The 27,952-nt window shown below is 35.3% G+C and overlaps 1 protein-coding gene across 3 annotated transcripts in view; it reads right to left on the reverse strand.

Moving 5' to 3' along the window:
- Window positions 1-9,864: 9,864 nt before the first annotated feature.
- WDPCP (WD repeat containing planar cell polarity effector) overlaps window positions 9,865-27,952 on the reverse strand; it is a 444,357-nt gene continuing 426,269 nt past the window's right edge. For all 3 annotated transcript variants that reach the window (XM_066267228.1, XM_066267229.1, XM_066267227.1), the window contains 2 exons: window positions 19,466-19,497; window positions 9,865-13,430 (listed from right to left, as the gene is read on the reverse strand). In XM_066267228.1, the coding sequence (XP_066123325.1) occupies window positions 13,380-13,430; window positions 19,466-19,497 (83 nt within the window). In that variant the 3' untranslated portion in view covers window positions 9,865-13,379. The remainder of the gene's footprint in view (window positions 13,431-19,465; window positions 19,498-27,952) is intronic.

Below are 27,952 nucleotides of genomic sequence, written 5' to 3' on the forward strand. Positions count from 1 at the left end.
TATGTTTAAAACACTCAATAAAATCAGAATAGAAGGAAAGTACCTCAACCTAATAAAGGCCATATATGACAAACCATCAGCTAATATCATACTAAATAGTGAAAAAAATGAAGGCTTTTCCTCTAAAATCAGGAATAAGACATGGTTGCCTAATATCTCCACTCTTATTCAACATAGTTCTGGAAGTTTTAACCAGAATGATCAGGCAAGAGAAAGAAATAAAAGGCATTTATATCGGGAAAGAAGAAGTAAAGGTATCACTTTTTGCAGATGACATGATCCTGTATATAGAAGACCCCAAAGATTCCATCAAAAAACTATTAGAAACAATAAACCAATACAGCAAAGTCACAGGATACAAAATCAATATACAAAAGTCCACTGTTTTCCTATATGCCAATGATGAAACATTGGAAAATGAGCTAAAAAAATTCCTTTTACAATTACAACAGAAAAATACCTAGGAATAAACTTAACAAAGGATGTGAAGGACCTATATACTGAAAACTACAAAACAATGAAAGAAATCAAAAAAGATAAATGAAATGGAAAAGTATTTCATGTTCATTGATTAGAAGAATCAACATAATTAAAATGGTCATTTTACTTAAAGCAATATACAAATTTAATGCAATCCCCATCAAAATCCCAATGTCATTTTTTAAAGAAGTAGAACAAACAATTACCAGGTTTGTATGGAACCATAAAAAACCCTGAATAGCCAAAACAGTCCTGAGGAAAAAAAATAAAGCTGGAGGTATCACACTAACTGACTTCAAATAATAATACTATAGAGCCACAATAATCAAAACAGCATGCTATTGGCAGAAAAACAGACAAACAGACCAATGGAATAGAATCTACAGCCCAGAAATAAAACCACATACATATGGACAAGTCATCTTCAACAAAGGAGCCAAAAACACACAATGGTAAAAAGAAAGCCTCTTCAATAAATGGTGCTGGGAAAAATGGAAAGGCACATGCAAAAGAATAAAACTTGACTACAGTTTGTTCCCTGCACAAAAATCAATTTAAAATGGATCAAAGACCTAAATACAAGATTCAAAACAATAAATTACATAGAAGAAAACATAGGTACTAAGCTCATGGACTTTGGCCGTAGAGAACAATTTATGAATTTGACCCAAAAGGCAAGAGAAGTAAAGGCAAAAATAAATAAATGGGACTATATTGACCCTGGCCGGTTGGCTCAGTGGTAGAGCATCGGCCTGGCGTGCAGGAGTCCTGGGTTTGATTCCTGGCCAGGGCACACAGGAGAAGCTCCCATCTACTTCTCCACCCCTCCACCTCTCCTTCCTCTCTGTCTCTCTCTTCCCCTCCCGCAGCCAAGGCTCCACTGGAGCAAATTGGCCCGGGCACTGAGGATGGCTCCATGGCCTCTGCCTCAGGCGCTAGAATGGCTCTGGTTGCAACAGAGCAACGCCCCAGATGGGCAGAGCATCACCCCCTGGTGGGTATGCTGGGTGGATCCCAGTCGGGCGCATGTGGGAGTCTGTCTGACTGCCTCCCCGTTTCCAGCTTCAGAAAAATACAAAAAAAAAAAAAAAAAGAATAAATGGGACTATATCAAACTAAAAAGCTTCTGCACTGCAAAAGAAACTGACAACAAAACAGATAGGCAGTCAACTAAATGGGAGATGATATTTCCAAAGAAGAGCTCCAGTAAAGGGTTAATATCCAAAATATATAAAGAACTCACAAAGCTTAGCAACAAACAAGCAAACAATCCAATTAAAAAATGGAGAGAGGACCTGAACAGACACTTCTCCCAAGAGGACATACTAATGGCGAACAGATATATAAAAAGATGCTCATCATTACTAACTATTCAAAAAATGCAAATCAAAACTACAATGAGATACCACCTCACACCTGTTGGAGAAGCTGTGGAGAAAAAGGAGCCCTCATTCACTGCTGGTGGGAATGCAAATTAGTACAACCATTATGGCAGAAAGTATGGTGGTTCCTCAAAAAATTAAGAATAGAATTACCATATAACCCAGCAATCCTTCTACTGGGTATCCCCAAAACTTGAAAACATTGGTATGCAAAGATAAATGCATCCCCATGTTCATTGCAGCGTTATTCACAGTGGCCAAGACATAGAAACAACCAAAGTGTCCTTCAATAGAGAATTGGATGAAGAAAAAGTGGTACATATATACAATGGAATACTACTCATCCATAAGAAATGATGACATAGTAACATTTAAGACAACATGGACAGACCTTGAGAACATTACACTGAGTGAAATAAGTAAATCAGAAAAAGCAAAGGAACTGTATGATTTCACACATAGATGAGATATAAAACTGAGACTCATGGACATAGATAAAAGTGAAGTGGTTTTTAGGGGAGGAGTTTAGAAGAAGGGAGTAAAGAGGGGCAAATATAAGATGACGGAAAATGATTTGACTCTGGGTGATGTGTATACAACATAATCAACAATTCAAATGCTATAGAAATGTTTACCTGAAACCTATGTACTCTTATTGATCAATGTCTGTTAAAATTATTTTTCTAAATAAAATTAAAAAATTAAAAAGAATGTCAACTGTAATAACCCCCCCAAAATTGACAACTAAATATAATTAAATCACTGCTAAAACAAGTCATTCATATTCTGGAGTTTTATTATATTTGTATATTTTCACCTAAAATCTGCTAACCCAATTTTACAACTTATACTTGAATGTGACTTCTTCCCTTTTGGCTATGTAGTTCAATGTATTTTTAAAAAAAATCTTCCTCTTAAGGCATCTGCTTTTCATATAAATTGGATACTTAAAAAGGAAAAACTACTTGCTTTTAGGGTAGTGGGATAATGGGTAATATTTAATTTTTTCCAAAATTGGAACATCTTTACTATTAAAAGAATAAAAACACTTTGTAATTGATAGTTCCCTCCTTACCTGTGGAATATGAGATAACCAAGTCAGTGATGCAGATGAGAAGGGTCAGTTTTGTTGTACAAATGGCTGAAGGATAAAACACTTTGTTCATAGCAAATGAGCTGTGATGTTTTTTCTTAAACCTTGTTTTGAAGCATAAATTCTCTCTGCTATAGAGTTTCTTCAGATAGTCTCAGCGTGACCAAAGTCAAAGTGTTTAATTTACTGAAAATTGTTACATGCCCCTATCATCTGCAGATATTTTGTTTTAGATTGGGGATCAGAGGGGAAGGCAAACAATCTGTAAAAACTATCACCATCTGTGTTTTATCAAAACAAAATATTTTAAAATTAAAATTTAAATAAAATGCATCTTATGTAAATTTTAATATCTTATTCATCTATTAAATGTATTCTTGATATTTTCTCATTTTACTAACTGTGAAAGGATAATACAAATTAGCCATTTTTACTAAATTATAGTCCATCTTAACATTCTGCTTAGAAAGAAACATTTGAAAGTTTTAAGTGCTGACTAGGAAATTTTAAAATGTATTATTTAAAAAGGATTTCTTGACAGACAAATCAGTATCTCTGCCAATTTTTGCATCATTATTTTTGGCAGAATGGTATGCTAAGTGCCAGGATTCAGATATATGGTATTAGAATTATAGATGATCCAAAAATTCATTCTTGAACTGTGATATATCTCACACCGATAGGAAGTAGGGTGTGGATTACAAATAACTACATGTATACATGGTTTTAAAGCTACGCAAGTAAAGATTGGTGGTTTCCAATAAGGGAATGAGAACTTTTGAACTACTATAACTTTGGTTATGTATTTTAAGTTAAAAGAACAGGCTTTGGCAGCATGTAATAGTAAATACACAATAATGTTAGGCACTTTTTGAAGGGAAAGGCAAAACTTTAAACAGTTTATGACAAATATTCTTTGCTTATTAGGAAGCAGTTGAAGTTACAGAAGAGAGGAGTTTATTAATGGAGTATGACATCTAAGGAGGTGTTTGTAAAGCCATCTTCAGTGGTTATGCATAAGGATACTGGGCCAAGTGGATGAGGAGGGGCTGAAATCTTGTGCTTTGCCTGCTAAATTTGTGCCATAGCGCAGGGATTGTGTAGCTAGAGGCCCTTCTCTTACACAGTGTACACATCAGCTATCAGAGGCTCTGGTGGATAGAGATGAGCTCTAGAGCTCAGAAGTGATTCCCATTCCATAATTAGAAAGTGAAGTCTAAAAAAACATGCCTTCAAATATTTGTTCAACATTTATTTTATTGAATATAAGAGGATACTGACTCTTCAGTAAAAAATTACATGCCTCATTGTGTTTATAATAGAAAATTTACCAGATGCACAGAACATTGCCTAACATTTTAACTTATATATTGTAAAACTTGTTTTCTACCACTGAGAACCAGATAGCATTATTTATCCACACTTTTTAAGGATCGAGTGTCCCATAAAGCCCCACTTGATTTGACTTCTCCCTACCTTTCTGCCATCATCTCCCATGATTCTTTCCCTTGCTCATAATATTCTAACCACAGAGAAGCATTTTTTCTACTTTTCAAAGGCCAAGCTTGTTTCCGTTTTGGGACTTGGAGTTCTTTATGCTTAGAATTTTCTGTCCCCACCGCCCCTCTGCTCTATCTTTGCGTGGTTGGTTTCTTTTATCCTTTAGGATTTCTGTATCTCACTGTGGTTGGTCTTCCCTTACTTTTAGTCTATATTAGCAGCCTCTCCAGCTCAGTCTTCTCTCTCATATCATCTGTTTTTACAACAAATAGTGTTTATTACTATATTTACATATATATTTAAATAGCATTTTTATTACCTGCATTTGTGTGTTTGTTATCTGCTTCTCCTAGATTTAAGTCCCCCAAAAGCAGGGACCTTGTTCCCCTTGTTTCCCATGGAATTGGTGCTCAGTAATGTTGTTGAATAAATGATTAAAGCAGGAAAGTCTTGTTTAAAATATATTTTAAAGTTATTTTTCTTGTTTTTATGTTGCCAGCATGCTTCTCATTTTTCTGTATTTCGGTTCTGTAGTCAGTTTTCTTACGCTGTTTTCTGAGCCAGACAGATTCTTGAGAGGTATATTAAAGGTTTCACATTTAGGTTAAAAACAAAACAAAACAAAACAAATTACTTGTTACTGGTAAAGAGCATCATGCAATGCATGATTTATTTTCAAATTTTCTACAGATTGTGATTGTGTTTCAAGTACCTGCTGGCCATTTGAATCATGATTGGTAAACTTCAGTAGTACTGTACAACCTAATAGATACATTTGCAAAACTATTTGATGGAGATAGGTTGGGGGTTTAAGAAGTATTTTAAAATTTTCTATCAAATGCTGTCAACTTTTGTGATTTAGGGACCAGTGCACATTTGCCTGGTTAAGAGGCAGATGCTTTAAATGGTCACTTATTAGCAATTTGTTTACTTTATTCCAGTGATGTTATAGTGCTTCTTGTAGACTGGCACTCAGGTAGCTATTTGGTCAGTCAGCCCTTTAATCCAGCCCTGGGAAATGGATAGGTGGGGGTACAGGTCAGTTTAAGTGTGATAGTAAGAATTTAAGGAGGTCTTGGCTGATATTCCTTATCAGTGAATTAGGAGGAATGGACATTTGCTCATACTAAGGGGAGAAACAGTAGAATGGGAGGTTTGAGGAAAGTAATGATGGATGAGAGGGGGTTGACTAGAAAAGTGAAGAAAGTTTACTGACTGGGTAGAGCTAAGAACCAAACTGAGAGAGATAATGATACATTTCAGTAGTACCAATCTGTTTATATGTATGAATAACTGGAATGGTAAGATTTTGGGTAATACAAATAAAAAATTCTTATTTTTTGAATTCTCTATGTCTACTATATGGTTGATAGTTGAAATTTTGAAAAACACTATCAAATGGGGTTTTTAATATATGTTGATATAATACAGGGGTTGGGAACCTATGGCTCATGAGCCAGATGTGGCTCTTTTGATGGCTGCATCTGGCTCGCAGACAAATCTTTAATAAAGAAAATAATAACGTTAAAAATAGAAAAAATTCTCTTGTATTACAATCCACTCACTTCCTACTGCTCATGTTCATGGTTGCGGGTGACTGGAGCCAATCACAGCTGTCCTCTGGGACAACACCAAATTTTTATTGGATAATGCGTAACATACATGGATCGTTGTATGGCTCTCACAGAATTACATTTTAAAATATGTGGTGTTCATGGCTCTCTCAGCCAAAAAAGGTTCCTGACCCCTGATATAATATATGAGATATAACCACAGCACAAAGGGTGAGGGTAAAGGGATTTATATGATGGTAATGTTTCTACTTTCCACTTGAATTGTTAAAATAGTGATTGTAAGAAGATTGTTAAAAGCTAAGTAAGTTCACTGTAATTCTTAGAGCAATCACTAAAAAAATATACAGAAGTATAATAAAGAAATATACAGATATAATAAAAACATAATAAACAAAATGAAATTCTAAAAAGTACTCAATGCAGAAGAAGGTAGGAAAGGGAAAACAGGAATGAAAACATAGGAACAAATAGAGAATAAAATGGTAGTCTTAAATGGAAACATATCAATATTTATATTAAATATAAATTTTTAAAATATAACAAAGATAGCAATTGTTAGATTCAGTAATTTAAAGATTATACGGTGTCTATAGAAACCTGCTACAAATATAATGATTTAGTCAGATTAAAGGGACAGCAAAAGATATGCCATGTAAATACTAGTAAAATATTTATATTTGGAATGGCCATATTATTTTTTTACAGGTACAGAGAGGAAGTTAGAGAGAGGGATAGATAGGGACAGACAGACAGGATGAGAGATGAGAAGCATCATTCATCAGTTTTTTATTGCGACACTTTAGTTGTTCATTGATTGCTTTCTTATATGTGCCTTGACCGCAGGCCTTCAGCAGACCAAGTAACCCCTTGCTCAAGCCAGTGATCTTGAGTCCAAGCTGGTGAGCTTTTTGCTCAAGCCAGATGAGCCTGCACTCAAGCTGGCGACGCTGGGGTCTAGAACCTGGGTCTCCCCATCCCAGTCTGACACTCTATCCACTGCGCCACCGCCTGGTCAGGCTGGAATGGCCATATTAATATCAAAGTAAACTTCAGAGCAAGAAGAATTACCAGGGATATTACATAATGATAAAGGACCAAGAAGACTCATCAATTATAAATATATATGCACCTAACAAAAGAGCTTTAAAATATAGGATGCAAAAAACTAGAACTAAAAGGAAAAATGGGCAAATCCACCTCTAGGTGAGAATTTCAACATTTCTGTCTATAAGTGTAGTGGTCCTCACTTACTTGCAGGATATATGTTTCAAGACACTCTCTCCCCCTCCCAGTGAATGCCTAAAACCACAAATAGTATCAAACCCTATATATACTATGTTTTTCTTATATATACATACCTGTAATAAAGTTTAATTTATAAATTAGGCACAGAAAGTGATTAACAACAATAACCTATAATAAAATAGAGCAATTACAACAATATGCTGTAATAAAAGTTATGTGAATGTGGTCTCTCAAAATATCTTATTGTATGTACTCACCTTTTTACTTAAAAGAAGCACTTTATGGCTTCTCTTTAGCAGTCTGTGACAAATCTGAATCACCAGCATCACTATTCTTGTGCTTTGGGGCCACTAAGTAAAATAAAGGTTATTTGAACAGAAGCATTGTGATACCACAAGAATCAATTTGATAACCAACTGGCCAGTAAATGGAAACACTGGGCAAAGAGATGATTCACTTCCCAGGTCACATAGGGTGGGATGGAGCAAGATTTCATCGTGCTTTTCGGAATGGTGTGCAGTTTAAAACTTATGAGTTGTATATTTCTGAAAATTTCCATTTAAAGCTTTTGGGCTGAGGTTGAGTGTACCTAACTGAACCTGTGGAAAGCAAAACTGGGGAGGGGACTATTCCACTGAACCTGTGGAAAGATAAGTGGGGACTATTGTATATTAAAATGACAGAAAGAGTGAAATAATCCTAAAATTAAGAGATTTAAAAAATAAAATTGCACTAGAGGAGATAGGTAGATATTTAAATTGAATCTTGACATTAACATTCTGTAAGAATAAGAATAAAAAATCTCTTATGTGCTGAGGAAGTTTCACAGCTTGAGTACCTTACTGCAAATTGTGGAGGCATAGAGGACAATATCTATTTACTGGTGCCATTTCTCTCATGCCTTTTCATTTTTGAAAAAGCAGTAATTCTCAGATATTTTTAAAAAGCAGTGTTTTTAAAGCAATGTTTTCAATCGCTAGTCTGTGAAGTCGTTCATGCCAGTACGCGAAAGATTTAACCACCCTGATAGACCCAATGATCTTAGTTGAATTCGCTTATGCTCAGGGTGATTTCTGCCGTAGCAGTCTTTAAAATAATACCCTTATTTTCACTGATCCCCAAGTGTAAAAAGGTTGAAAACCTCCTTTTTAAAGACCATTTGAAAGAATTTGTTTCTTCATTTTTGGAAGTCATTAATTATTTCCTAAAATTCTGTGTATGAAATGTTTTGTGAATCATTTATAATCAAGGAATGTTTGGTTGCAAAAGGAGAAAGCCATTCAAAAGTTTCAAAAAAAAGGTGGAGAAAGTTGATATCATAAAAGGGCATTTCATTTTATTTAATTTCTGGCAGCCTTGTAGAAACAGCTCTCTGTAACCAGCTGGCTTGTTGACATTTCTCTGCATGTTTGATGCTCTCTTCTAATTCATGATAGACTGACTTTCCTGTACACATATTCACTTGCCTGAGGCCTTATCATGACCATCTAAAATGATACCCTAAGCCCTGGCCTGATAGCTCAGTTGGTTAGAGCATCGTCCAGAAGTGCAAAGGTTGTCAGTTTGATCCTCAGATTCCCGGTCAGGGCACATACAGAAACAAATTGATGTTCCTGTCTCCCTCCCTCCCTCCCTCCCTCCCTCCCTCCCTCCCTTGCTGAAATCAGCAAATAAAAGTAAAAATTAAATTAAATCAAATGATAGTTTAAGACCTAGAGTCTACATGACATCTGGCTCTTCTTTCCATGATTTGGTTTCTAATTTCAAATCTCCAGGAGAGAGTAATAAATTGCTTCAATCAGTTGTGTTCTGGAGGGTAGGGTTGGGAGTGAAGGGATTGAACTGAATGGCACAGAGGGATCTGTTCCTTCCAGTGTTACAAAAAGGGCCGGTTTGCAAATAAGAAGTTATTGGCATCTCTTGTATACAGCATGAGTAATTTTATTTTTATATATAAGGTGAATATTTACAGAGTAAAGCAAGGGATCTTTTTAGCCTCACAATGCCTTTTGCTCTACTTGTAAATACACGACTACCTCTCTCTTGATAGTGGCAACTTCATTAAGTGGTCACAAAATAGGAATGTACTAATGTCTAGATAGAACCCACCCTGAATGAATCTGTATCTAAGACTTGATTTTTATTTTATATAAAATATTATCAAATGAATACTTTAATTCTGCCTCACAAAATTAAATATGACATTTATTTGACATTTATAAATAAAGAAGTTCATTATTCATATTACATGAATAGTTTTAGACATTTTTGACATTATTAAATAATCTGTTCATGTTACATGGACATTAAAACCTAATATTTTAGGGAAATTATTCTTGTTCTATGTACATTTATAGCATTACATTTTGTATATTAAATTTTTATTTTAATGGGGTGACATCAATAAATCAGGGTACATATGTTCAAAGAAAACATGTTCAGGTTATCTTGTCATTCAATTATGTTGCATACCCATCACCCAAAGTCAGATTGTCCTCCATCACCTTCTATCTAGTTTTCTTTGTGCCCCTCCCCCTCCCCCTTTCCCTCTCCACCCCCCCCCCCATAACCACACTCTTGTCCATGTCTCTTAGTCTCGTTTTTATGTCCCACCTATGTATGGAATCATGCAGTTCTTAGTTTTTTCTGATTTACTTATTTCACTCCATATAATGTTACCAAGATCCAACCATTTTGTTGTAAATGATCTGATGTCATCATTTCTTATGGCTGAGTAGTATTCCACAGTGTATATGTGCCACATCTTCTTTATCCAGTCATCTATTGAAGGGCTTTTTGGTTGTTTCCATGTCTTGGCCACTATGAACAATGCTGCAATGAACATGAGGCTACATGTGTCTTTACGTATCAATGTTTCTGAGTTTGGGGGGTATCTACCCAGTAGAGGGATTGTATAGCATTACTTTTTTATAATTTTTCTTTTAAAAATATTTTACAAAATAAAATAACTTTGAAATCGCTGTAGCATGAAGACTAGATTATAAGGACTAAGCTTCACTGTCTTGTTTCAGATTAATCCCTCATATCACTAGAACTGACAGAAATATGGCTGCAATTCAGCAAAAAGCTGAATTCGTTAAGTTAGATTATGAAGAATGAATGGCATGCTTCTTGACTGGTTGATGTATACTTCTTCTCCAAATTAAATTTAAATAAACCTCAAAAACATATTTTTTTCAGACTTTCATAGGGATTCATGGAAAAGTTCTTTGATGGTTTATGTGGTGAAATAGTGCCATTAAATATTGTTTGGATTCTTGCCACTTTATTGGAGTAACTTACCACTGGTCTGGCTAATGCTTTTTCATCTTTATACCCACTGTTGTCATAACTTTTACCGCTTGAGGTGTGACAGCAAAACTAATACGAATTTCTTTTTTCTTCTTCACAATTTCCGGATAGATTCTTACCATAGATCTTAGCAACCTCAGCATATCATTTTTTTCTTTACTTGTTAAGTAGAGAACTTCTACCTTTTCCCTTAAACAAATCATTGTATGGCTTCTCTGGCTTCTCTTTGGCATTTCCGAGTTGCCAGCATCACTACTCTTGGGCTTTGGGGCCATTCATTGAAATAAGGGTTGTTTGAACAAATGCACTCTGATACTGTGGGATTCAATCTGATAACTGAGATGGCTGCTAAATGATTAACAGGCAGGAAATGTACAGGGATGGGCAAAAGTAGGCTTACAGTTGTTGGTATGGGAAATAATACAGTAATAAACTCTGTTTTGCATACTCACAACGGTAAACCTACTTTTGTCCCGAGCGGTATATAGCAGATCCCTAAATAACATAATTCAGCGTCATTTCATTATAATATTGATAAGATGCCATAGGAACTTAACTCGTGTTTAAAAGTGGCTTTGTTATACATCATTTTTCTTAAAGTCACAGAAGCTATTGACAATGTTAAGTGAAGACTTATTGTACAGCGTGGGTACACTAGACAAAGGGATGATTCCAGGCACACAGAGCAGGATAGTGCAAATATAATAGCAGTTTAGGTTATTTGACTTTTTAAAGAACCAAAACCTTTTAGATAATAAGCATTCCTAACATAGTTTATTCTAGACAACAGGTACAGCATTATAGCTAATATGAGTCATTATGGCATTATTTGGGGTCTGGGAATTTTGGAGAAGAGTTGAAAAAGCTTATGGACCTATTCCTAAAGGACACACTGTGAACATGTCAGTGCTGGTGCAGTTGCTCCCCAGCTGTTCTTGTTACACCACTCTTCTCACCTCCACGGGAGCACATGACACGTGACAACCCCGCTTGTCTGTAGCAGAAGAGGGATACAATTTGTTGTAACATTTAATCAGAACACACCTCCAGGTTCACAGCATTTGGAAAACATAGTATTTATAAACCATGGACATTGTCAAGAATCTCATCTTACCACTATCTAAACATATATATATATATAATATATATATATATATTATATATATATATTCATTCACGTTAATTTTTCCAGAGGCACATGAAGTGGGAAAATGGGTAATTTATTTAAGAACTAAGTTTTGACCGATGAATGCATAAGTATAAGTGGGACAATGAATCGCTGTTTCTCTTTCTCTATCTCCCTCCTTCTCTCTCTAAAAAAATCAATAAATAATAAGAAAATTAAAAAATTAAGCTTTGTTTAGTTTTCACCTAGACAACTAGCAAACATCATCATTATATAGAACAAAATAGTTTTACTTATATTCGTATTTTATCTTAATATCTCATTTAAGTTTTTACTTTTTAGCATAGACTATGGTCTACTTACACAGGACATAGAAATAGTCCTGAACTTTTCTACTAGTCTCTCATCTTGCTGAAGAAGACAGTGGTCAAATAAACAAAGGATTTGGTAGGTCAGGAAACGTGGTTTGTATTTTTGATTTATAACTATATACTAGAAAATACGGAGAAAATGTTGCCGTCTTGACAAAAACTGTATCTTTCTCAATACAATTAAAAAAATTATTTAACTTTTGTTTCATGTAATAAAGAGGGTTGGGAATAGTAAAATGAAAATTTGTTGGAAGCTCTACATCTCTTTGCAGCGTGGCTCCCACACTCTGCATCGCTAAGGCTTTTCCAGAGCAGCAGCAAACTGAAAAATGTCATTGGGGTTTCATCTCCTTTTCCTGTCCTCCTCTCTGGTAGAGGAACAGAAGAATAGGGAGAAAAACCTAAACTATAAAAGCCTTCAATCCAATTAGCTCTAAACTATAGATTTAAATATATAATTTACCTCATATACAATATTTGAAAAAGATATTCATTATTATAGATGTTTACAATTATAAAATATATGCTTTCTAATTAATGGATGGGTGTCAAGAACTTTAAAGGTCTGAGATCTTTACTCTGCTTGCAAGCTAACAAGTTATCAAACTCCAGTTTCATGCTGGTAGAACACAGGAGACTCCTCCGTCAGAGGTAAAAGACACTTTATTGCTCACAATTATAATACCTAAAGTATCAACTTAGATTTCCTGAGCTCCCTTCCTACAGAGTGATATAAAGAGGGACAGAGGACATCTTCACACTCAGTGGGCTGTGTAAAGGATAAGAATTTGGAGCTTAGGGAACTTAGATTTTTTATAATGGGCAGTAAGCATGCCTGTCCTTTGCTTCAGAGGGAGACAGTAATTTGTTCCAAGGGGATGGGGAGAAGTCAGTGCCTCATAGCACTAATTATAGAGACCTAGGGAAAACTGTCTCCTAAAATGGGTCTGGGCTGAAATTTTTGCTCAATACTTCATTTATAATAGGAATTAATCATGTAAACAAGATCACAAGAGGAAATGTTTAAATACTTGGAAGAGCCAAGTTTAAGCATTCTTCTTTTGAAGCACCAAATAATGTACAGTTTAGGAACCTTCCAAAATTTTACATTAATGCAAATAAGGTAAGCACATTTACTTAGAATCACTTCGCCATTGTGCTGCATGTTTTTGAAACTAATAAAACTTTACTTTGAAGAACACTCTGAATTTAAACTCTTAACTAATTTATACTGTCTTTCCTCTTCTTACTCCATACAGGGAGGTTTTAGTCAGTAAAACACAAATTTCATATTATTTATACCAAACCAAAGTGAACCATTCTGAGAGAACCACCATCTCCAATTTCCTGAAAGTAAAGAAATAAAAATCATATTTAAGCAGAGAGTAAAAATAATTGACTTAATATTATATTTTTAATACTTTTAATTTAAATCTATAAAACAGTGAAACAAAATTAAGTTTAAAATTCATTAAATATGTTAACAAGCGAACTGTATATTTATCTTACTCTTAAATTTTTTGTATAGTATTCATAAAAGTCAGTGAAGAAAAATAATACGTGAAACATAAAAAGGCAAAGAGGAAAGGAAAGGATATTAGTTGAAATCTGGAAGCATCTGAGGGCTTCTACAATGAAAAGTTGTAAATTGTAGGTCATTTGTGATTCCTCCTATTTGATTTTTACAATACTATCTGTTCTAAAAGATTCTACATAGCATATACTTCTTAATTTTGATGTTTTACTAAGTATTTGTTAGGGGCTCTAGAAGTAATGGTTCATAGAGAATGATTTTATAAGCCCTGTATAAAATTTTAGGAAGCTGTAAAGAGGTACTAACAAGAATCTCATCCATTTCCCACTTCTTATTCTTTCTTTTTATCCCCCAACAAGGATTTTCATTATTTTTAAAATTAAAATTATTGATGTGACATTGGTTAATAAAATTAAATGGGTTTCAAGTATATAATTCTATAATATATCGATGGTATATTGTATTGTGTGTTTCACACCCAAAGTAAAATCATCTCTTACTATGAGTGATATCATTTGAAAAATAACACAGTGGGGACATTTTCAAAAGTTTGGCGATAACCTACTTCGACTCGAAATGGTAAAGGGGAAAGGTAAAGAGAGTGCAGAGATGCTGGTTGTACTTACACTAACATGTCATGATTGGAGATATTTTTCTTAAAAGTTATTTCTAAGTTATACTTTGAAAGTTCTTTTGCTAAGAGAAGCCTTTCAGAAAGACATTGCATTACAGTACTGTAAGTAGTTCCATTTCAAAGAGAACAGGTGTGAGCCTGGCAAGTAAGGGAACATGTATGTATGCAAGTACTTGTGGATCCGGATGGACACAAGCTTTTTTAAAAACCTGGAAAAACAGGCAACAAGAAGAATGAGTAATTTAATATTTCCTGAGGCTTGTGTGTAGGTGCTGGCTTTTAGCTTTCAATTTAAAAACAAAAAATCATTTACAAAAGCACTGGTATTTAAAAAACACATAAGCTCCAACTCCTGGCTTATAAACCTCTATATACCAATGTCTATTATTTTTTTTTAAATATTTTATTTATTGATTTTAGAGAGAGAGGAGTGAGAGAGAGAGACAGAGAGAGAGAGAAGGGGGAGGAGCAGGAAGCATCAATTCCCATATGTGCCTTGACCAGGCAAGCCCAAGGTTTTGAACCGGCGACCTCAGTGTTCCAGGTCGACGCTTTATCCCACTGCGCCACCACAGGTCAGGCCTAATGTCTATTATTTATGCCACATTCTAGTGGATCAAGAAACCTGGCTTTAGCTTTTGGTATTATTCACTAACTGGCAGAGATCCTAGGTAAATTATTTTCTAATATCTGAATATAATTTTTGCTTGAAGGCCAGACGTTGCATACCCAGAAAGCATGGTCTGTTCAGCCATATTTTGGATGCTCTGCAGTGTCTTCTCCGCAGCCCTTGAGGCCTCTCTTACATTAGGAATTACATTTTTAAAAAGTAGGAATCACAGAATTAAGTTCTCAAGGATTTCCAAGGACTTAAAAAAAATAAGTATTTTCCTTGATGGATTTCCTTTAAAATCCATTCTATTTTTAAAAGAAGACTTCAGGACATTTCCAAGGTTTCCATGAAAGTCTGTTTCATGCTGAATAACCTAGACTTGTCCTCTATATAGGAATATTTTGATGAATAATGAAATAACATACTTTGTATACTCAGTTATTTAATAAATATTAGAAATAAAGTATATTCATTAAATAAAATTTGGAAAACAGAAAGTAAAGAATTTACTTATGGTCCTCCCAGTCATATGAAAACTATGGCTTAATCCATGGGGATATATATATATGAGCACATAGTATGTATACATACTTCCACACTCTCCAGTCTATCTGCACTACACTCTCCTAGATGAAATAAGGACAGACACAACAATATAAGTAACATATCACTGTAACTGTCATAATTCCACATTGAAAAAATGAGTTTCTTTCATTTCTAAGTTCACGATGTCTTTGTCTTCCAGACAGTATACCAATGAGTAGTTCAGGTAAGATAATTTATATATATATATAAACAACATCATTTATTACTTACATGTCTATGACCAAAGCCAGGGTTGGAAACAAGAAAGAGGTATATTCCATCCTTAGAAATTAGTTCCAATATGCAAGTCCAAGTTAGCCTCATTAACTTTTATTTGTAGACCAATGGGACAGAAAATTGAGAGTCCAGAAATAAACCGACATGTATATGGGCAAATAATTTTCAACAAAGGAGCCAAAACATATGATAAAAAAACCTTCTTCTATAAATGGTGCTGGGAAAAGTGGAAAGCCACATACAAAAGAATGAAACTAGACTGCTATTTGTCATCACACACAAAAAGTAACTCAAAATGGGTCAAAAACCTAAATATAGGACCTTAAACAATAAACTAAATAAAAGTAAACATAGGTACTATATTAATGGACATTGGTCTTAGGATTTTATGAATTTGACCTAAAAGGCAAGGGAAGTAAAAGCAAAAAATAAATGCATGAGACCATATCAAATTATAATAAAAAGCTTCTGCACAGGCAAACAAACCAACAGAACCAAAAGGCAACCAACTGAATAGAAGATTTTTGCAAACAGCTCTAACAATAGGTTATCCAAAATATATAAAAAGAACTCATACAACTGAACAACGATAAAACAAGCCAATTAAAAATTAGGCTGAGGACCTGAACGGACACTTCACCCATGAAGACACAAATGAGCAACAGATACAGGTATAAAAAGATGCTCAACTTCACTAGCGGTTAGGGAAATGCAAATAAAATCACAATGAGATACCACCTCACACCTGTTAGAATGGCTATTATCAACAAGACAGGTAGTAAGTGTTGGAGAGGCTGTGGAGAAAAAAAGGAACCCTCATACAGTACTGGTAGAAATGTAAATTGGTGCAGCCACTATGAAAAAACAGTATGATGGTTCCTCAAAAAATTAAGAATAGAGTTACCATGTAATTCAGCAAACTCTCTTCTGCTTTCTACCTGAAAACTTGAGAAGATTTATTCACAAAGATATATGCACCTTTATGTTCAATGCAGCATTAATCACGGTGGCCAAGACATGGCAACAACTAAAGTTTCCTCCAACAGATGATTGAATAAGGAAGATATGGTACATATCCAATATGGAATACTACTCGGCCATCAGAAAAGGCAAAATGTACTGTCATTTTATAACATGAATGAGTCTTGAGAATATCAAGCTAAGCAAAATAGTCAGAAAAAGTTAAGAACCATATGATTTCATTCATATGTGGGATATAAAACTGAGAGCAGCAAACAAGACAAACAAAAATTTGAGATACCATATAGACAACAATATGGTGGTTACCAGAGGAGAATAGGGGACGGGGGAGGAAGGTAGAAGAGGGCAAAATGGGTCAAATATGTGGTGATGGAAGGAGATTTAACATTGAGTGGTGGACACACAGTACAGTATACAGATGATGTATTATAGAATTGTACACCTGAAACCTATATTATCATATTAATCAATGTCACTCCAAGAAATTTAATAAATTTTTTAAAGCTATCTAAAAACGCTTAAATAGCCTGACTTGTGGTGGCGCAGTGGATAAAGCGTCGACCTGGAAATGCTGAGGTCGCCGGTTCGAAACCCTGGGCTTGCCTGGTCAAGGCACATATGGGAGTTGATGCTTCCTGCTCCTCCCCCCCTTCTCTCTCTCCTCTCTCTCTCCACCCCCCTCTCTAAAAATAAAAACGCTTAAATACAGAACTCAAATTCTTCCCCTCAACTTTTGTTATTAGCACAAATCCCTCTTAAAATCTTGCCTAGAGCTAGTTAGAACTCTAGTGGTTTCATTCCTTTCTTTTTCTTTTTAATTATTTTTTAAATTGTGGTGAAATATACTACCATAAACTATACTGCTTTAATCATTCATGATTTCTCCCTCCCCCAAGGAGACACTTTATGATGTCTGGAGACGTTGCTTGGTTGTCATGACTTGGATGGGGAAGCTACTGGCATTTAGTAGATAGAGGCCAGGGATGCTGCTGGACACCCTGCAATGCACAGGAGGGTCCCCCTAAAACAAAGAATCATCCAGTCCAAAAAAAATGTCAGTAGCTCTGAGATTTAGAAACCCTGGTGTAGAGCCAGACTGGGTTTGAATTCCAGCTGCATGCCTTACAAGTTGTGTGACTGTGGGGAAGCAACTTAATTTTTGTGTCTGCTGTTTGTAAAAGGAGGCTAATAGTAGTATTTACCTAATAAGGTTGTTGTGAGAATTAACTGCATTAAAATATTTAAAGTAATGAAATCAGTGCCAGTCAGATAATAAGCACTTGATAAATAAACATTAATTATTTTATTTAAAAATTATTTCTATTTAATATATTCAGTTGATTAAAGTTGGTAAATAGTTGATAAAGAGACATACTGAAAAAGTTATTAAGAGAAAATTATACAGATACACAAAACCCTACTTTTAAAATGTAGCGCATAAAATGTTTGAATGAGAAAATCCTTTACAAGCAATAATGACAGGTTGTAAAAATCTGTATTTTAACTGTATTTAACAATTTCTGAAAAAAGAAACATGAGGGTTGAAAATGAAGTTTATGTGAGTTGGTGCTAATCTGAACTCAGACTTACAGCCAGTTAGGTTATGATAACCATTCTAGCTGATTGATGTTTCTCTTGTTCTGTACAAGTCCTCTAGAAAGACCCTTGGGAAGTCAGTTTCTTGATTGATTATCATGTATACTTGTGTATCTGTAAAATTCTGACAGAATGCAGTTTTATTTCTTTAGTGAGGGTTCTAAAGAAAGAAGCTATTTTAAAAATACAAAATTTATGGTTAAGTTTCTTTAAGCTTTAACAAATTAAATGCAGATTATTATGCATATATATTCAGCAGTAATATGGAGTAGTAGTTCTCTCCAAACAAAAAATTTTAAAAAGTTTTATTGTCAATATAGATGTGTCCATAAAGGAGATTAAAGTACTGATGTTGATTATTATTATTATCACTACTATAGCTCCATATAATTAACAAAGTCCTACCACATACATGGTCACAATAGAGTCTCATAGAAATCCTGTGGGGTATGTGGAATTCTCTCTAGTTTGCAGATGAGTACGTTGAGGCTTATAGAGATGAAATGATTTTTCCAAAGTTATAATGCTAGTAATTGTGGGACTATCATTTAAACTCAAGTCTCATAATGAATCAGTTATTACAGTCCATTGTGGGCTTTTAATAAGATGATGAGGCTTTCTCTGACTTATACCTAGGCTTTCTGAAATGGTGTAACAAGGCATTGACACCTCCTCTCAAAATGAACTTCAATGTAATGTCAGCGACACAATATCAAGAGAGAACTCACTGGTATTGCTAATATTACACATAAATGTAATAAAGTTATTTTGATAACTGTCCTTATTATAAAACTTTTATACTTGAACTTTTAATTCTGGATAATTTCAAACATATACCAAAGAATAGAGAATGGTATCTGTACCCTGCTATATTGCCCACCACTCCCCTTCATCAGTTATCAACTCATGCTGATGTAGGGTCACCTATATCCCTACTTTCTCCCCACTGGATTATTTTGAGGCAAATTTCAGATATATAATTTCACTTGTATATGTTTCATATGCACAATTTTTATTTTTCAGAAATAAATATTTTAATAATTACAACTTTGAAATACTGATAAGCTGATTTACTTTCTAGAAAAATGTTTCCACTTAATATACAGCAGCAGGCAAATATTTGAGAATTCAAAATAATCACATATAGTATGCTTTTCTCTTGGAATTTAAGGTCTAATAAATAGTAATCAAAAGTGTTTTACCTGTCCTATGCAGTCTTCTTTAATTTCTCCCTCTGAAATAAAAGATCACAACATTAATTATATTTAAATCTAATAAAGGACCTTAATAAAAACTAACAGAATCTCTTAATATCTTCACTAAAAAAAGAGAAATATTTAATCATAACTTAAAATACTAAAAACTCTAGAGAAAGCAATAACCACACTTCAAATTAGTGAGTATTTGCTCTCAGAGCAGTGATATACCTGCTGGCCCTCACTTTGTACATTAAAATGATGCTTTTAAAAGAGGCACCTTTACTTAAATGTATATGCCATTAGGCTAAGTGTCGTTACTGCCACAACCTAATTCCTCATTATTGATGTATATTAGTTGGTATTAATGTACATTTCTCATCCTTGAAACCGTAACTGCTGGCATTCATAGATCCCAGTATAGTACTTGGTGCATGTATGCATCTGCCACTCATTCGGCACCATGTGTATGTTACCTCCTGTTATTATTCACTTAGTCTACCTTCCCAGTTGGGAAGTTTTCCAAAGTTTATCAGCGGCTTTTTATTCCTCCTTGTAGTCCTACTACCAAGAAATACCTTGACGATGATTGTATTTCTATAAAAATACATGTTACTAATCTGTTATTAACTCTAAATTACTTGCTTTTTGGGGGCATTTTTGTATACACTGGGATGTTTTGTTTAGGTACAGAGTTAAGACATTTCATACCATTTTCAATACAAGATGGAGCCATGCTGTGAAATCTGGATTTAATATACTTTTGTAGGATTTTTCTGGATTTTTAAAAAATAATGCATTGGCTCTTGCATTTAAGTAGATAAAAGCTTGCATCACACAGTAAGATGGTTATTCTCTTCTGGAAGATTTCTAGGAGTATTAACATTAACAATCTCTCTCAGAAACTGACTCAAAATTTTGTCTTCCCAATTGACAACAAATTGTTCTTATGACTAAACAAAACAAACTACACTGCTTTAATTTATGTATATTTTAAGAGTCTTCTATAGACAATAAAAACAGCCAGGGATACTCTGTGTTTTAAGTAGTAATTTTTATTTTGTAATCTTGACATTTTTGAGCTAAACTAAAAAAAAAAAAAAAAACTTCAAAAAGACACCAAGTTTCACCATGTTACTGTCAATCTTCATTGACTCTATACCAATTTTATCATATAAAGGAAAATTAACTTCCATATCAAATGTGTTATAATTTATGATCTAGATTCTAGATGGACATCTAAAAAGATTGATGGGTGTTACCGTCTTTTAAATGTATGCCACTTTTGTTTATTTTTCCTATAAAAGCTAGTGTTACTGCTTCATTGAGTTTGTCAATTAAGACAGTCCCCATCCTGTAACTGTATTTGTCTTAGTTTAGACGAGAGACCGACATAATGTAAAGGGCCCGATAGTAAATGTTTTAGGCTTTGCCGGCCAAGAGGGAACACTGAAGATACTAAGTACTTATTATATAACAAAAGAGAAAAATTCTACAATTTTTTAATTGAAAAATTCAAACTACAGTAATAGTATAATTTTTGTGTGTGTGTGAAGCATACCTACTACTGGGGATGGCGGATGCCATTTCAATTATTTGGGGTTCAAAGTTACTGTTCTGTTTCATCAAACTCAACTTCAAATGCTCATCTGTTCATGCTGATCTCTGATAAGATTTTATGTATTTCACTTATGAAAATGCCTTTTCAAACAGACAAGTACAAATACTGATACCAACCCATGAACAGCATCTTATTATATAGAATAGTATTAGATTCTTCTCTTGGTGTTTGACTGTTAGCACATTGTTACTTTGCAGATTAATCACTTCTAGTTGCAGGTTAGATGGAAGCTCCTCAATTGCACAGTTTGAAATATGGACATTTCCTTTGCGTTTGCATCTAGGCCTGAAAAAACACGACTGGCATTAAGTTCTAGTTTTCTGGGACTGAGAGGTTTCCCAGGATTTGGTACTTAAAATGCTAAAACTGGGACAGTTTTTTACCTTAGCTGGAACTTAATTTTAGATCAGAAAATATATCTTCTTCAAAATTGTATGGTAATATAGATTTCGTTTCTTTTTTTTTTTTTTTTAATTTTATTTATTTATTTTTTACAGAGACAGAGAGTGAGTCAGAGAGAGGGATAGACAGGGACAGACAGACAGGAACGGAGAGAGATGAGAAGCATCAATCATTAGTTTTTCATTGCACGTTGCAACACCTTAGTTGTTCATTGATTGCTCTCTCATATGTGCCTTGACCGTGGGCCTTCAGCAGACTGAGTAACCCCTTGCTAGAGCCAGCGACCTTGGGTTCAAGCTAGTGGGCTTTTTGCTCAAACCAGATGAGCCTGAGCTCAAGCTGGAGACCTCGGGGTCTTGAACCTGGGTCCTCTGCATCCCAGTCCAACGCTCTATCCACTGCGCCACCGCCTGGTCAAGCTAGATTTCGTTTCTTTTAAAAATTTTTTTTTTTTAATTTTTATTTATTGTGTCTACATGGATTCAAGTCTCCCAAAAATATTGGTATGAAAGATATCGGAGAGTTTACTGCCTATGTTTTCTTTCAAGGTGTTTATGGTTTCATGCCTTACATTTAAGCCTTTTATCCATTTTGAGTTTATTTTTGTAAATGATGTAAAGTTCATTTCATTTTTTTGCATGTACCTGTCCAGTTTTCTCAACACCATTTATTAGAGACTTTCTTTACTCTATTGTATGCTCTTACCTCCTTTGTCAAATATCAATTGACCATAAAAGCGTGGATTTATTTCTAGGTTCTCTGTACTGTTCCACTAATCTATATGCCTGTGCTTATGCCAGTACCAGGCTGTTTTGATTACAATGGCCTTGTAGTATAACTTGATATCAGGAAGTGTGATACCTCCCACTTTATTCTTCATTTCCAAAATTGATGAAGTTATTTGTGTTCTTTTTTGGTTCCATGTAAATTTTTGAGATATTTGTTCTATATCTTTGAAGTATGCTGTTGGTATTGTAACAGGAATTGCATTGAATTTATAGATTGCTTTGGAAAGTATAGACATTTTAATGACGTTTGTTCTTCCTATCCATGAACATAGTATATACTTCCATTTATTTGTATATTCCTTGATTTCTTTTTTCAATGTCTTATAATTTTCTAAGTATTAGTCTTTTACCTCCTTGGTTAAACTTATTCCTAGGTAATTTATTATTTTTTGTTGTTGTTGCAATAGTGAATGGGACTGTTGCCTTAATTTCTCTTTCTGACAGTTTATTGTTGGTGTATAAATATGCCACTGATTTTTGAACATTAATTTTATTGCCAAGTTCATTTATCAGGTCTAGTAGTTTTTTTGACTGAGACTTTAGGGTTTTTTATGTACAGTATCATGTCATCAGCAAATAATGATAGGTTTACTTCTTCTTTTCCAATTTGGATGCCTTTTATTTCTTCTTCTTGTCTGATTGCTGTGGCTAGGACTTCCAGTACTATATTGAATATGAGTGGTAAAAGGGAGCACCTCTGCCTTATTCCTGGTCTTAAGGGGATTGCTTTTAATTTTTTCCCATTGAGGATGATGTTGGCTATTGTCATAGATGGCATTTATTATGTTGAGGTATGTTCCCTGTATTCCCACTTTGTTGAGAGGTCTTTTTTTTTTTTTTGTATTTTTCCAAAGTGAGAAGCGGGGGAGGCAGACAGACTCCTGCATGTGCCAGACTGGAATCCACCCAGCATGCCCACCAGGGGGTGATGCTCGGCCCATCTGGGGCATTGTTCTGCTGCAATCGGAGCCATTCTAGCACCTGAGGTGGAGTCCAAACAGCCATCCTCAATGCCCCGGCCAACTTTGCTCCAATGGAGCCTTGGTTGCGGGAGGGGAAGAGAGAGATAGAACAGAAAGGGGGGAAATGTGGAGAAGCAGATGGGTTCTTCTCCTGTGTGTCCTGGCAAGAAATCAAACCCAGGACTTCCATACACCAGGCCGACACTCTACCACTGAGCTAACTGGCCAGGGCATGCTGAGAGTTTTGATGATAAATGGGCGCTGGATTTTATCAAATGCTTTTTCTGCACTTATTGATATAATCATGTGATTTTTTTTTCCCTTCCTTATTTATTTATTTTTGTGACAGAGAGGAAGAGACAGAGAGAGGAAGAGATAGGGGCAGACAGACAGGAATGGAGAGAGATGAGAAGCATCAATTCTTTTTATTATTTTTTGTTTATTTTTTTTTTAGCATCAATTCTTTATTGCAGCTCCATAGTTGTTCATTGATTGCGTTCTCATATGTGCCTTAACTGGATGAGGGGGGGGCTACAGCAGAGCAAGTGACCACTTGCTCAAGCCAGTGACCTTTTAGCTAAAGCCAGCAACCTTGGGGTTCAAGCCAGTGACCTTTGGGTTCAAGCCAGTGGCCCATGGGGTCATGTCTATGATCCCACACTCAAGCCAGCAACCCTGTGCTCAAGCTGTTGAGCCTGCACCCAAGCCTGAGGAGCCTGTGTTCAAGCTGGCAACATTGGGGTTTTGAACCTGAGTCCTCTGCGTCCCTGTCCACTGTGCTACCATCTGGTCAGGCTATCCTTCCTTTTATGTGATGAATCAAATTTATTGATTTGCAAATATTGTGCCAGCCTTGTCTCCCTGGAATAGATCCCACTTGATCATGATGTATGATCTTTTTTTTTTTTTAATTTTTTTTCTTAGATTTTTTTTTATTCATTATAGAGAGGAGAGAGAGAGAGAGAGAGAGAGAGAAGGGGGGAGGAGCAGGAAGCATCAACTTCCATATGCGCCTTGACCAGGCAAGCCCAGGGTTTCGAACTGGCAACCTCAGTGTTTCCAGGTTGACGCTTTATCCACTGCGCCACCACAGGTCAGGCTATGATCTTTTTGATGTATTGATGGATCTGGTTTGCTAATACTTTGTTGAGAATTTTAGCATCTATGTTTATCAGGAATAATGGTCTATAGTTTTCTTTCTTTGTAATGTCTTTACCTGGTTTGGAATGAGGATAATGCTTGCCTCATAAAAAGAGCTTGGAAGTCTTCCTTCCTCTTGAATTTTTTGAAATAGCTTGAGAAGGATAGGTATTAGTTCTTCTTTGAGTGTTTGGTAAAATTCACCTGTGAAGGCATTTGGTCTGGGACTTTTGTTTACTGGAAGTTTTTTTTTTTTTTTTTTTTTATTTATTTATTTTTACAGAGGCAGAGATAGACAGGGACAGACAGACAGGAATGGAGAGAGATGAGAAGCATCAATCATCAGTTTCTCGTTGCGCGTTGCGACTTCTTAGTTGTTCATTGATTGCTTTCTCACATGTGCCTTGACTGCGGGCCTTCAGCAGACCGAGTAACCCCCTGCTGGAGCCAGCGACCTTGGGTCCAAGCTGGTGAGCTCTTTGCTCAAGCCATATGAGCCCGCGCTCAAGCTGGCCACCTCGGGGTCTCGAACCTGGGTCCTTCCGCATCCCAGTCCGACGCTCTATCCACTGCGCCACCACCTGGTCAGGCTTTTTTTTTTTTTTTTTTTTTTAAATTTAATGCAGTGACATTGATAAATCAGTGTACATATGTTGAGAGAAAATATCTCTAGATTATTTTGACATTTGATTGTGCTGTATACCCCTCCCCCAAAGTTAAATTGTCTTCTGTCACCTTCTATCTGGTTTTCTTTGTGCCCCTCCCCTCCCCTAACCCCTCTCTCCTTCTTCACCCCCTCCCCCCTCCCCCAACCCCCTGCCCCTGTTGCCATCACATTCTTGTTCATGTCTCTGAGTCTCATTTTTATGTCCCTTCTATGTATGGATTCATCTTAGTTTTTTTTCTCATTTACTTATTTCACTCCGTATAATGTTGTCAAGGTCCATCCATGTTATTGTAAATGATCCGATGTCATCATTTCTTATGGCTGAGTAGTATTCCATAGTATATATGTACCAAAGCTTTTTAATCCACTCGTCCTCTGACGGACACTTGGGTTGTTTCCAGATCTTCGCTATTGTGAACAATGCTGCCACAAACATGCGGGTGCATTTCTCCTTTTCGAGCCGTTCTATGGTGTCCTTGGGGTATATTCCTAAAAGTGGGATAGCTGGGTCAAAAGGCAGTTCGATTTTCAGTTTTTTGAGGAATCTCCATACTGTTTTCCACAGTGGCTGCACCAGTCTGCATTCCCACCAGTAGTGCAGGAGGGTTCCCTTTTCTCCACATCCTCGCCAGCACTTATTCTGTGTTGTTTTGTTGATAAGCGCCATTCTGACTGGTGTAAGGTGATATCTCATTGTGGTTTTAATTTGCATTTCTCTAATGATTAGTGATGTTGAGCATTTTTTCATATGCCTATTGGCCATTTGTATGTCCTCTTTGGAGAAGTGTCTATTCATCTCTTTTGCCTATTTTTGGATTGGGTTGTTTGTCTTCCTGGTGTTGAGTTTTACAAGTTCTTTATAAATTTTGGTTATTAACCCTTTATCAGACGTATTGTCAAATATGTTCTCCCATTGTGTAGTTTGTCTTTTTATTCTGTTTTTGTTGTCTTTAGCTGTGCAAAAGCTTTTTAGTTTGATATAGTCCCATTTGTTTATCCTGTCTTTTATTTCACTTCCCCGTGGAGATAAATCAGCAAATATATTGCTCCGAGAGATGTCGGAGAGCTTACTGCCTATGTTTTCTTCTAAGATGCTTATGGTTTCATGGCCTACATTCAAGTCTTTTATCCATTTTGAGTTTATTTTTGTGAGTGGTGTAAGCTGGTGATCTAGTTTCATTTTTTTGCAGGTAGCTGTCCAATTTTCCCAACACCATTTGTTAAAGAGGCTGTCTTTACTCCATTGTATTTCCTTACCTCCTTTGTCAAATATCAGTTGTCCATAGAACTGTGGGTTTATTTCTGGGTTCTCTGTTTTGTTCCATTGATCTATATGCCTGCTCTTATGCCAGTACCAGGCTGTTTTGAGTACAATGGCCTTGTAGTATAACTTGATATCAGGAAGTGTGATACCTCCCACTTTATTCTTCTTTTTTAAGATTGCTGAGGCTATTCGTGTCCTTTTTTGGTTCCATATAAATTTTTGGAATATGTGTTCTATATCTTTGAAGTATGTCATTGGTATTTTAATTGGTATTGCATTGAATTTATAAATTGCTTTGGGTAATATAGACATTTTAATGATGTTTATTCTTCCTAACCATGAGCACGGTATATGCTTCCATTTGTTTGTATCTTCCTTGATTTCTTTTATCAATGTTTTGTAATTTTCCGAGTACAAGTCTTTAGTCTCCTTGGTTAAGTTTACTCCTAGGTACTTTATTTTTTTGGTTGTAATTGTGAAGGGGATTGTTTCCTTAATTTCTCTTTCTGACTGTTCATTGTTGGTGTATAAAAATGCTTCTGATTTCTGAGTATTAATTTTATATCCTGCCACTTTGCTGAATTTATTTATCAGGTCCAGTAGTTTTTTGACTGAGACTTTAGGGTTTTCTATATACAATATCATATCATCTGCAAATAATGATAGTTTTACTTCTTCTTTTCCAACTTGAATGCCTTTTATTTCTTCTTCTTGTCTGATTGCTGTGGCTAGGACTTCCAGGACTATGTTAAATAAGAGTGGTGAAAGGGGGCACCCCTGCCTTGTTCCTGATCTTAAGGGTATTGCTTTTAATTTTTGCCCATTGAGTATGATGTTGGCTGTGGGTTTCTCATAGATGGCCTTTATTGTGTTGAGGTATGTTCCCTGTATTCCCACTTTGCTGAGAGTTTTGATCATGAATGGGTGCTGGATTTTATCAAATGCTTTTTCTGCATCTATTGAAATTATCATATGGTTTTTCTCCTTCTTTTTGTTTATGTGATGAATCACATTGATTGATTTACGAATATTGTACCAGCCTTGCCTCCCCAGAATAAATCCCACTTGATCATGGTGTATGATTTTTTCCATATATTGTTGGATCCGATTTGCTAATATTTTGTTGAGGATTTTAGCATCTATATTCATCAGAGATATTGGCCTATAATTTTCTTTGTGTTGTCTTTGCCTGGTTTTGGAATCAGAATTATGCTTGCCTCATAAAAGGAGCTTGGAAGTCTTCCTTCCTCTTGAATTTTTTGAAATAGTTTGAGAAGGATAGGAGTTAGTTCTTCTTTGAATATTTGGTAGAATTCCGTTGTGAAGCCATCGGGCCCCAGACTTTTCTTTGTTGGGAGTTTTTTGATAACTGTTTCTATCTCATTTGGTGTAATCGGTCTGTTTAGGTTTTCTGATTCTTCCAGATTGATTTTTGGAAGATTGTATGTTTCAAGGAATTTGTCCATTACATCTAGGTTGTCTAGTTTTTTGGCATACAGTTCTTCATAGTATTTTCTTACAATATTTTGTATTTCTGTTGTGTCAGTTGTTATTTCTCCTCTCTCATTTCTAATTTTATTTATTTGAGTCCTCTCTCTCTTTTTCTTGGTGAGTCTACTTAAAGGTTCATCAATCTTGTTTACCTTTTC

Source organism: Saccopteryx bilineata, chromosome 3, assembly GCF_036850765.1.
Source record: "Saccopteryx bilineata isolate mSacBil1 chromosome 3, mSacBil1_pri_phased_curated, whole genome shotgun sequence".
NCBI lineage: Eukaryota > Metazoa > Chordata > Mammalia > Chiroptera > Emballonuridae > Saccopteryx > Saccopteryx bilineata.